The sequence below is a fragment of the Poecilia reticulata genome, chromosome 19, assembly GCF_904066995.2.
Source record: "Poecilia reticulata chromosome 19, P_reticulata-male-v2, whole genome shotgun sequence".
NCBI classification, from domain to species: domain Eukaryota; kingdom Metazoa; phylum Chordata; class Actinopteri; order Cyprinodontiformes; family Poeciliidae; genus Poecilia; species Poecilia reticulata.
Window position 1 is genome coordinate 25,422,221 of NC_088848.1, and position 12,956 is coordinate 25,435,176.

Sequence of the window (12,956 nt, forward strand, 5' to 3'; positions counted from 1 at the left end):
AAGTCCTTGAGCTTTTTCCTCGGTCCCGGGGCGTAGTCCTCCGCTGGTCTTTAGCCTGCTTCCTCTTGTTGGCTCCTCTTCTGCGCCGGGGACAAAGAACCCCGTCTCTGCCTTGTGTTTCAGCTTTTAAGCTCTCAACTCAGGGCGGTCCAATGGGCAGGGCTGCATTGCTTCAGCGCCTGCTCACTGCGGCAGGGCTGCATTACCTCAGCGCCTGCTCCCTGCGGCACTGTCTGCGGAAAGCCCCAATCTTCCCCAAGCCTCTGACTCATTTCTGCCTCCTTACCTCATCGAGGCACTCCCTTGTTTTTCGTTGACCATCTGTTTCTTATTCTGCCCCACCCTCGCTCAGCATACAGTGACTCATCTTGAGTTTTGTCTTCCCCAAAACATAATCAACATTTTACTTCATGATCTCCCTTCCTTACACATTATTCTTAATCTTTAATAATCATTGATTAACATGCCATAATCGAGTTATTCAACCCTTATTTTCCACAATGCATTATAACACTCAGCTGATTAAAGGTACAGAACATATACATTTGATTACATATTACAGACATTCCTTCATTGGCATATGTATGGTTATTTTAACCTGTTACAAACCATAATCATTGTTAAATCATCATACAATGTTTACTGTTATCTCTCGGGCCTTTAATCCGTTTTCTGCGTGTACCTGGACAGATCTCACATGCTTACACCAGATTTCACGACAGGTCACAGCGTTGTCCAATACATACGACACGTCAGTCAACACCTCTGCACAATAATTCAGCGCAGTGAGTGACAACTTTTTTTTTCTTCATAAATGCAATATTTATGAAGAAATGTTGCATTTCTTCATGAAAAAAAAGTTTGCTGTACAGCGAACTTTGCTAACATCATGTCCACAGAACTTATCTTTCTTTGAGCTTATTTTCTAAGTGATGAAAAAAGTTAGACATGGTCAAAGGCTTAAATCCCATCTCATTATTGGTGGGGACCAGAAACGGAAATTTTTTAAGAGTAATTTTGGGGAGGTCGACAAAGTTACAGTCAAATGTAATGTAAAATGTGGTTTAAATTTAAAAAATTTTTTTGTGCGTGTGTTCAAGTTGCACCACCAATACTGACTAGTATGTAGCAATGCATATTAAATGTGTTTTTCTCAATAAAACCTGTTGAGACCCATAGAAGTCAAACTAAGATTTAGGCCTGTCATGATAACAAATTTTGCTGAGCGAGTAATTGTCTAAAAAATAATTGCGATAAACGATAATATTGTTTCAAGACCTTTAGACACTGATTTAATGGAAATGACTAATGATGCATGCAATTTCCTGCCACAATAATGCATGCAATTTCCTGCCATAGATAGATGCACTTTATTTTCAAAAGAACACATAACACTGGAACTGATAAACTAAATAAACAAGACAACCAAAAATAAAATGGATTCTCAGTCTCCAGTAACAAAAAACATACTTGAAGAAAAACTAAACAACATAAAGCCAAAGTGGAAATAAAAACTGCATTCAACCAAGAGTGCAGATTATGAAGTCTGTATACTACTATATTGCCTTCAGTAATCACTAGATTTAAATAGAGAAGATATGCACATCCGACAACCTACATACTACACGCTTTCTTGCCCCTATTTCCCCCTTATGACAATCTTAGATCGCAGGCCGATCTAAGATTGTCGCTGGTGATTTCGTAACCGATCATCCTGCAGTGTGGTGTGTTACGGTAGATCGTCGTGGCCGCTCCGATCTAAATCGGGTTTTCCCCGACTGGGAGCGTTAAAGCTGAATGTGATAGGTAGCCAATCAGAAAGCGCAGATTCCCCTCCGTGCTTTCTGAGGGGAAATTATGAAGGGAATCCCTAACGGCTGACAAGGCGCAACACGAAGTCTAGCGAACATTGGAGATAATATGTGGAAACAACATTAATATTTATTCAACTTTACGTGCAAAGAATATAGAAATGACAAAGGGAGGAGTTGGAGCCAAATTGCTACTACCGCAGTTGATAAAACAGGTGTTATGCCCAGAAACGCATGCCTGCCCAAAATTGCATCCCCTGTCTCGGGAGCGCGCATTGCTCTAAGCTATCGCATTTTGACGAGAAAAAGGAAGGACATTTAAAAAAATATTTATAACATTATCACGTTTCTTAGCCATGTAAATCCTAAAACGGTGGGTTTTATTTCGCAAATTACTTGAAATAAATACGGTTCTTACACCTTTATTGACACATATGAGTCGGACTTTTTTCAGTCCGTGTTAGTTGTAAACGTTCTCCGCAAATGGTTTGAAATTCTCTGCTTTGTCTTTTAATACCTTAATAGCTTAAAAGCATTACAGAACAGAGACCCATTATGTAGAACATTTTATATCATTCTTAACTTTGTAGTCTGTTAATGTAGGAGGGAATGCATTTTAATTTATAAGCCTGAAAATATTTGCATCCGTCTTGTTGATATGAAACTTATAGCATTAGCTCAGAGAACAAGTGTCATTACATAGAAAAGGTAAAATCCTTTCAGCTCTTTATTTCCCCCAATTAGCAAAGGGATGCATTTTTTGGCAATATGGATTTCCAGCCTGCCAAAATATGCATCCCTTCTCTATTTTCCTCAAATATTATCCTATCGATATAAAACTTATACCAGCAGTTCATTCTGGTTATGTAGAAAAAGTTATTTCACTCTTAACTCTTTATTTCTCAAAGTTGGCACAGGGATGCGTTTTTTGGCAATATGGATTTCGAGCCTGCCACAATATGCACCCCCTCTCTATTCTTCTCAAATATTATCCTAGCAGGGCTTAAAGAGCGTTTGGTCAAAGGTTAACTTTACACCTTACAATCACAACAATACCAGTTTAGCCTTTGAACAACTTGCTAAAACTGTATTTCGTAACATTAAATCATGCCTGACTGCAACTGTATCGATGGCAGCTCTCCTTCCATACAGTGTTTGTTAGCTTTTGGCGCAGCTCCGCTCCTACTAGTAGTAGCTTGACCGCAGTGGCGCAACTACACATTATTCAGGTGGATGTGAAAACATAGATTGGCGCCTCCCGAGGTAAGGAACGCCAAGGTGCAGGGTCACACAACCCCTCCAAGAAATCCCTCCATGGGTGATTCCACGATGGAGAACGTTCATTTTATAGCGTTAACACCGGTGCTGTAAGTGGTCCGGTATGAAACGGGGGTGATAGAACAACGGTACCACAGCACTTCTAAATTTCAATAATCAAAATACCGAAATTGTTTCTGTCGTTTTAAAAGGTTTATGTCAGTCTGCCTTTTCCCCATCGATACGTTTCCCGACCGCTGCGCACCATAGGGGGTTTAAAAAAATAAAAAATAAATGATGCGCACATTGCGCAAAACTCTGAAACGGGAGAAGCGGGACATAAAACGGAGCGACGAACTAGATGTGAATTATGGCATAAAAACAGAGAATCCGACGCTGAACAGTGGAAAAATCAACACATGATGTGAAACACATCATCATGATTAGGCGACGCAGCAGGTGATGAGTGAAGATTACTGGTGATGAGCGTCAATAAACGATGAAATAAATCTAGCAACAGGAAAGAAACTAAAGTGGACATAGCAATAAACCAAGAGAGGATAATACTAATCAAAGGAAACTAAATGGAAATGAATGAAGAACAAAATGCAAGAATAAACTAAGAAACTAAAGTAAATACAGAGGAATAAACTGGTATGGCAAGACATTTCGAGCAATACTTAATGCAGAGGACTGTATGGCAAGAATAAACAGACACTATTTCCAGATAAAAAGTAAAATAATATTGTTGAAGTGCCATGGGTTTGTTGAGACCACATTTTATACTGAGAATAAATGTATCTTACAGATATATTGAGGCTGACTCATTAGGATTTGATTAAGAACCAGATTTGTTCTTTGTAATTTCTGCCCAGTAAAACTATTAATCTATAAATCAATAGGCAGGTCTCTATAAAGATATAATCCATGTTTCTATCTCATATTTGTATGGCATTAAAAGAAACTTTTGTTTTTCCACTGAAAGCTCTGGTTTGCACAATAAATGCCATCTGGGTAAAATTTTATGGTTGATACTTTGATGTCCCATTCTCCTGAAGGCAGCACAGAGCTGCACCACCAGAAACCACAGACACACTGAAGAGAAGAGCTATGATTAATGTAGTTACAGTTCTATCCATGTTTTAATGTTGCAGAGCTCAGTTGTTTTGCAAATAGTTCAAAGTTTAAACTGGTATGTTGAACATCTTTTATCTGGTCATTTTGTGGAATATTTAACAACTAGAAAATGGCAAAGAACAATAATATTTTTCCACTCTGGCTGGCTGCTGTTAGGCCTACCAATTTTAGGTTGAATGTTCATAAAATTTTTCTTAGACACCTGTGAAAATAATTTCTATTCCCATGGCTTTTTTGTTCTCTGGGAAATTATCTTGATGATAAATACAGAAAGAAGCATAAAAATCAAAACATCTACAATAGTGATGGTAATATTAATGATAAAATAATGGTCAGTGCAAAGTAGCCTGCAAATTCTTTGGTGGGGGGCGGTGACGGACCTGGATAAAGGCTCGGGGTTGCTGGCCCGAAAAAGGTTGAGAAACACTGATTTAGTTGGTAATGTTGCATGTTCTAAATTACTTGCAAAAACATTGAAAGGACTCTTATTTAATATTGAGGGATTTTTGCCTGTAAGGCAAACCTTTAGGGCACAGACATTTTACATTTTGTTTTGAGTTGAAATGAACTGAAGTCTTATTTAAGTTTGAGTGTTTAGCTTCTTAATTGTTTTGTTGGAAGCAATTGTTCACTATTCAAAGACACTTTTTATTAAACTGTGGCAATAGCAACGCTATAGTTAATTTGTCATCACTATAAGTTTCAGGCTCAGGATTTTTTTTTTTTTACATTAAGCCCTGTCCGAGTGATTTTAAACCTGTACCAGCAGTTCATGGAACTATTATGGTTATGTAGAAAAAGTTATTTCTATCTTAATTCTTTATTTCTCCAAGATAGCGCAGGGATTCGTTTTTTTTTTTTTTGCAATATGGATTTCCAGCCACCCACGATATGCATGCCCTTTCTATTCTCCTCAAATATTATTATAGTGATTTAAAACTAATACCAGCAGTTCTTGGAACCACTCTGATTATGTAGAAAAAGTTATTTCTCTCTTAGCTCTATTTCTCCTAGAGTAGTTTTCTAGAGTAGTTCCACGAACTGCTGGTAGACGTTTTAAATCAGTAGGATATTATTTGAGGAGAATAGAGAGGGGATGCATATTTTGGCAGGCTGGAAATCCATATTGCCCATAAATGCGTCCCTGTGCTAATTAGGGGAAATAAAGAGTTAAGAGTGAAATAACTTTTTCTACCTAACCAGAGTAGTTCCATGAACTGCTGGTACAGGTTTAAAATCACTAGAATAATATTTGAGAAGACTAGAGAGAGGATGCATTTTGTGGCAGGCTGGAAATCCATATTGCCAAAAAATGCATCCCTATGCTAATTGGGGGAAATAAAGAGCTGAAAGGATTTCGCATTTTCTAAGTAATGACACTTGTTCTCTGAGTTAATGCTATAAGTTTCATATCAAAAAGACGGATGCAAATATTTTCAGGCTCATAAATTAAAATGCATTCCCTCCTACATTATCTGACTAGAAAATTAAGCATGATATAAAATATTCTACATAATGGGTCTCTGTTGTAATTCTTTTAAGCTATTATGGTATCAAAAGACAAAGCGGAGAATTTCAAACCATTTGCGGAGAACGTTTACAACAGACACGGACTGAAAAAAAAGTTTGACTCATGTGTCAATAAATGTGTAAAAACTATTTATTTTAAGTAATTTGCTAAATAAAACCCACCGTTTTAGGGATTACATGGTTAAGAAACGTGATGATGTTACAAATATCTTTAAAATTTCCTCTTCGGTCATATTTCAGTCCGTTTTCTCGTCGATATGCGAGAGCTTAGAGCGATGCGCGCTCCAGCGACAGGGATGCAAATTTGGGCAGGCATGCATTTCTGGGCATAACACTGGTCTCAAGTACTGTAACACTACGCAGAGCATTACAGGAACAAAGAACGGCTCTCTGTGAGGCTCCAGTCCTATCTTTTTGGTAAATAGCCGTCCCGAGGAATTGGATCGTTTGTGAATGTCTCCATACTATATTGCAGACTTTGGTCAGCGTACATCCTACACGTCAGTCAACACCTCCGCACAATAATTCAGCGTAGTCAGTGACAGCTTTTTTTCATCACAAATGCAACATATGTGTCTCTGTACAGCTAGCTTTGCTAACATCACATCCACAGAGCTTATCTTTCTTTGAGCTTCTTTTCTAAGTTACGAAAAAAGTTAGACCTAGTCCAACAATCTGAAAGAGAAGCGCTGCTGAATTAGCTGTCGCCATCGGATTACTGATTATTTATGTAGCGCAATTCTATTACTGGCGACAGATGTCTGCCGCTCAGAGGATATCACTACGCTGTCTTGGAGTGTTGCGTGCGAGTGAAAGGGGGAGGCGAGTTTAAAATCCTATTTAGAGTTTTCCAGTCAACAGTGCAACACAAAAAACATGCAAAAAAATATTTTTTGGCTGTTGTAGCCATTAAACAATCTCCCCTTCAGTTCAGCCTTAGAAGTAGATACATTGTTGATGTTACCATTATGACATAACTTGTAATTAAGTATTTGCAAAGATCAATGTAATTTCCACAGGTGGCGTAGTGTTGCCAGCAGCTGCTGAAAGGAACTATAAAAGTTACTTTTTCAAGGAGTAATCAGTAATCTGATTAAAGTTATTTTTTCCAAAGTAACTAGCCATCACTGTTGATGAGTGCCATAATCAAAATCATATATATCAAATTTTTTGGTCAATGTTTTATATATTATGGTTCAAAATCAATTCTAAACATGTAGGTCTTTGGTCTAGATCAGTCCTACTCAAACTATGGTCCGCGAGAGGTACTGCATGTAAACTACGGTTTATTTGCCTGATGTGAGGTCAAAGTACCACGCTATAGTTAGCTTACCAAAGGATAGTGTTAAAAATTATCATGTAAATCTGGCTTAAAATGGGTTACTCAAAAGAAAAGCTACAGATACTGGTGAAAAAAAAACAACTCCAGGACTACTGAGAGGAAGCTGAGTTGTAGCTGCTGAATGTTGAGGTTGATGGGTAATTTTTCAACCTACCAACGTATAAAACGTATATTAGTTTTCATTCAAGCTTTTGCAAAAGCGAGAAGACTCAGTAAACTCCTCCTCCAAACCGTTCACTGGATGTTCTGAAATCTTTCAATTAGATCTTGTGGTAACACTTTATTTGAAGGGGTATGCATAAGACTGACATGACACTGTCATAAACATGACATAACACCTGTTATCTTACATGATCTTGTAAATTATGATAATTTAATGCAAAGTTGGCATTTTTAATGGACTTTAAATGCAACTTTTAGAGCAACTTTGCATTAAAAGTGTCATTATTTACCAAATGACAATTATGACAACTGTCATAAACATTCATAAAGACTTCTTTATGTTCATGACAGGTGTTATGACAGTGTCATGTCAGTCTTATGCACATCCCTTCAAATAAGTGTTACCGAGCTTGTCTTCATTGTCAGAGAAGAGAGAGATAAAAAGAAAAGGCAAGTTTTGTCTCTACACACAGGTCATCTAGTCCTTTCATGAGAGCGATTTCTCCCACGTATGGGGAGAACAGTCTGTTATTAGAGATAATCATGCTGCAGAGACATTCTGTGAGTGGATCAAAAGTTTTCAACACAGTAGTCAAAAGTTTTAACACGCACAGTAAAAAACTAACACTTCTAAATGTAAATCAAAATAGTAATATAAGACTACTAAGGTAAAAGTGATTAATGTAAATGCATAATAATTCTAACAGAGGTGTCCTTCACTAGCGAATGGATTCCTTTGAACAGTTAGCGATAGGAATCGCTCCAGTTAATCAGAACTGTTCTTTGTTTGGTAATGAATGATGCTCTATTTTCAGGTCAACAGCTATTGCTTTTATTTAATTAAAAAAAATATTGAATGACATTAAATAAACTAACAATAAAATATATTCTCTCAGTGAAAGGACTTTAGAACTGGGCCATTCTTCCTGGTGTTAGTGAGGAAGCCAGCAGTAGCATTATGGATCAACTGCAGCTTTCTGATTTATTTATTTATTTATTTAGGCAAACCTCTGATCACTGTTGCAGTAATAAATGCAACAGACTAAAGATAAACGCATGGATGACTTTCTCTACATTTTACTGGGATGTTATTCCTTCAATTCTGGAAATGTTTTTTAGGTGATAGAAGGCTGACTATGTAGGGTAGAGAGAACGAGGTGGAGGCTGTGACCAATGCGCACTCAAGCATGATTGACAGCCCTTCTCTGATTGGTTGTTTCTGATTGACTGTGTATTTCTGCAGTTATTAGTGGGAGTGCCGAAAGAAGGTGGAGAAGCTACGTTTTTAGATTATCTGTCTCATAACATTCTCGCACAAACTACATGGTGACAGTCTTAACAAATATGTAAAAAACATTCTTATAAAGTTACATAGTGCACCTTTAACCTTTCTTAGGGATTTTAATTCCTAAACTTATGTATCATCACAGTTTGTGTCAGGGTGGGGGGGACAGATTTTAGTCTGAAGTGGAGCAGGTACATGGAGCCTCGGTGTTGACCAGTTTCTCTTCTGTCAGGAGGCAGCGGATTTGGGGGGAATCATCAGCTCCATGACTGAAGACCTGAAGAAGATCAGAGATGATGCTCAGAGCGTCCAACATTGTCTGTCTGAACAGACACACTCTGCAGGTACACACATACTCCACCGACAATCCGATGCACAATACAGATCCATGCAAACGTGCACATCAGATTTAAACGCATCAAAGAAATTCCTGCTCCACTGTGGGGTAAACTTAATGCATTTTTCTGAAGAGGGGTAAATACCAGGACTTGTTGGACAGACTGGAAAACTGTTAATATATACCGCGATAACACACTGGAAGGGAACAAGAAGACATGAGAACTGAATCATTAATTTAGAACTGGAGAAAACAGTCCAGTTCTACATTTACATGACATACTTTCTTGGATAAATTCCTCATGCTTTTATTTTTTGTGCTGCTTTATGCCTGCAGAGTTGGAGGAGCTGCGGTTAGAGAAGCTGCAGTCTCATGAGCAGTTGCAGGAAGCCATGAAGGTTAGTATTGAGACAGAGACCGACTTTGTGAACTCTGGAAATAAAATGAGCATTGACAGCAGTGTCATCTCTGAGTTTAAAAAAAATAAGTGTTCTCTGTAGAACTTTTGCAGCTGATTGCAAAATAACCCCAAAGTGCTCTTCACTTTTTCTACTTCCTGCAACTGTCAATACGCCAGGCCAGGACATACTGGAGGTATCAGTAAGGAAATCTAAAATCATGCTTAAGAACTGAAGTCTAGTGCCCCTCAGACACACACTCACACACATAGAAGGATGAGTTAAACTTCAGGTCAGTTCACTAGGTGCAGAGGAACGTTAAACTGCACGTTGTTGCTCTGTTTACAGTTTGACCCCATGCAGGAGATTCTACTCCCTCTGTTAGTTTTAACAAGGCAACAGTGGTCTCTGTTCTTATTTAACTGGTAGAACTGTGTTGGCTTTCATCAGAGTCTGGAGCAGCAGCAAAGGTTCTCAGAACTGTCAGAAATCTGTGAGCAGAAAGATGACATCAGTAAACTCCAGGAAGACCTGAGGAACACCACACAAGACGTAAACACTCTGCTGCTTCCTCCATCAGACTGTTTTCTGTCAGACTTGATGCCTCTGATGCTCCTGTTTCCTAATATCTGAGAGAATGCTGCTGTCTTTCAGAGACCGGCCACCTGTACCTGTGGGAGGAGGACCAGAGAGGACCAGAGAGCAGAGGAAGAGAGGAAGAAGAGCTGTAAGCGCCAACGAGATGACGCAGAGGGGCAGGGAGGAGGAGCAGTCAAGAAGAGAGGTTTAAATGTTTTCCTCTGGTCATGATCATGTTTCCTCTGAAAAACCCTGAGAGGTTCATCCATGTCAGTCATTGCATATGTTACCTTAGAAAGCCTCCGTTTAACATCATCGTCAGTATTAACTGACATTCTCCCCACTTGTGTGAAAGAGTTATATGGTCACCCTTATGACAAAATTTAATCCTGTTAACTAAAAATCAACATTTCCATCTTTGGTAAACTTTTTCCCGCTGCCTCTTTGAATTAGCCAGTAGAAACAGGTATCAGCAATAAAAGATTTTTCTCTGGTAAGTGTACAGTCATGGCCAAAAGTTTTGAGAATGACACAAATATTATATTTTCACATGATCTGCTGCCCTCTGGTTTTCATGTGTGTATGTCAGATGTTTTCATCACATGCAGAAATACAATTGCAATCATATTATGAGTAACAAAAGCTTTTATTGACAGTTAGAATGAGTTAATGCAGCAAGTCAGTATTTGCGGTGTTGACCCCTCTTCTTCAGGACCTCTGCAATGGACCTTACCACAGGGTCTGCGTTTCATTGGCTAATGCCCATTTGACGTCACTGCACAGCTATCACGTGCCTTACCGTCTCACAAACTCATGCTAATGTACATTGTGGACTACCAGACCGACAAAGTTTTTGCGTCAGGACTCGGAAAAAAAATGGTTCTCCGTCAGTGGGGTATCCGTACAGGCGATGTCAGGTATCCTGATCGTGTTTGTGGAACTAAAATTCACAGATTTCCAAAATCTGAAACTGAAAGCCTTGCTTGGATCAAAGCTTGTGCACGACCGCATTTGCAGCTCAACCGCAGCTCAACCGTCGTAGGATCAATAAGAACAAAGGAGTGTCTGCTGGCGCAAGTATTATTGCTTTGCTTTCTTTGTGTTTAGTGAATGAAACAAATAAAGTCAACAATAAACACATCCATTATGATAACCTTTTAGCCAAGTACAGCATAATGACAGTACCGATACAACTTCTACATCCTGAAGCCTGTCTGTTAGTCTTAGCTGAACAGATCAATATGCAATGTGTACCGTATCTGACATACATTAAAGATTTTTATTTCACCTGAAAAGGCTTTTTACTAAACTGTAATCGTGTTAGCCACGTTAGCTTTTACTAAACTGTAATCGTGTTAGCCACGCTAGCACCGAGTACAGAGTATCAGGCCTAGTGTCCAAGACATACGGCCGCAAATCCGATGAGACGATGACAAAGTCAATCATCGAACTGCGGCCTAGGGCGTCCTGGTGCCAAGTGCACATATGGACGCCCTGTAAGACCCGCCTACGTCTCACCACTCCTCGGACTCGCTACTGCCCAGTTCTCTGTCTAACAGGTCCGGAAAATCCCCAAAACTTGGGTCTTACCCTAGAAATAGTTTATGGAGGATTATCTAGTCAAACTGGGGGCGGAAAGGACTCGTCTAGCTCTAACTACCTTCGATCCAGAAGTTATGACCCTTTTCAGTTGAGTAACAGTCAACTGAGTAGCCCTCACAGCTGCATAACCCCTACAACCACTCCTGTTAACGGTAGCTCCTCTAGTAATTAACGGCTAGATTGGGTTCAGTGACTTGGATTTAAATCCCAGGGTCATTATTCTAACACTCACCAGAGGAAAATACAAAGCCACCATATCTCTAGAATCATGTATGCTAATTTCACTACAATCAGGAGAACCAATAATGATTAAAATGACACAATTAAATTCACTGTCCACAACTCTCATTAATATTTTAGAATATAACTTTATTAAGCAAGCTTTAGCAGGGGCAAATGACAAGCAGGTTTACTTTCCAAAGATTATAAAATTAAGAATGTAATAAAATCAACTTAAAATCAATCACATCCTGTCTTCTTTCCTATCCCTAACCTGTGTCACTAAGTTTACTGAGCGAGGCTTTGGGGGTGGAGGTAGGTCAACTCATACCCGATGGCACTTGGTCTCGGCAGCTGTAATCTTCAGATATCCTTGGCCAAAGTCTTTGTCCAGACGGAGCAAAGTCCTCTTTCAGAAGAGGAGCTGAGCGGAACTGTTCGTTGTCCTTTTAATGTTCAGAATCTTTGTCATTAAATGACCTCCGTCTCTTCTCCAAGTCTGCTGCAGTAGAGTGGAGAACGTTGGGTAGAGGCAGAGGAGTTGGTCGGATCAGGAACCAGGGTTGGGGCTGGTGGAACTCTGCCCTTCTTGGCGGCGTGAAGTTTTGAGCTTCCCTTGGTCCCGTGGTGCGGTCCTCTGCTGGTCTTTAGCCTGCGTCCCCTTGTTGGCTCCTCTTCTGCGCCGCGGACAAAGAACCTCTACCTTCCCCTATCCGCTGGTTTTTATACTCTCTCAACCCATGGTTGTTTATGGGAGAGGTTGTTACGTGACTTTCGAACCGTCCCACTGTCTGTGGAAAGTCCCAACTTTCCCCAACCATCTCCTCCCTCATGACTCATTGCCGCAACTCTCTTAGGTACTTCCCTTTTTCTCATGACTCAGTGCACCAACTCTCTTATGTACTTCTCTTTTTCTACTGGCCATCTGTTTCCTCAGCACCTCCGCCCAGCTCAGCGTACTCATTGCAACACAGTTTATTCTATTTCTTATTATCTTAAGTCTTTCTTCATTTCATCTCTGTAATTCATCACAAAACATAATCAATGTGTTACTTTATCAACTTATTACTTCAGTATGTCTCTTCCTCACTCATCATTCCTAATCTTTAATAATAATTAATGATCATTACACAACAATCAAGCTGTTACTGTTAACTCAAAGGTACAAACTTAAATTTCCATAATGCATTATAACATTTTAACTAATCAAAAATACAGAACATATATTTTGATTACACATTACATTCTTACTTTCACATGTGTATTATGTTTTATACCTGTTTTCTCTTAATCATCA

At 39.2% G+C, this 12,956-nt stretch overlaps 1 protein-coding gene across 11 annotated transcripts in view; it reads left to right on the plus strand.

The window, feature by feature from the left end:
* Window positions 1-12,956, plus strand: part of LOC103482151 (kinesin-like protein KIF20B) — a 63,020-nt gene that overhangs the window by 25,731 nt on the left and 24,333 nt on the right. For 9 of the 11 annotated variants that reach the window (XM_081600252.1, XM_081600253.1, XM_008438127.3 and 6 more), the window contains 4 exons: window positions 8,757-8,868; window positions 9,198-9,259; window positions 9,710-9,811; window positions 9,914-10,043. In XM_081600252.1, coding sequence (XP_081456378.1) covers window positions 8,757-8,868; window positions 9,198-9,259; window positions 9,710-9,811; window positions 9,914-10,043 — 406 coding nt within the window. The remainder of the gene's footprint in view (window positions 1-8,756; window positions 8,869-9,197; window positions 9,260-9,709; window positions 9,812-9,913; window positions 10,044-12,956) is intronic. The other 2 variants (XM_081600254.1, XM_081600256.1) reach the window with 1 other exon arrangement.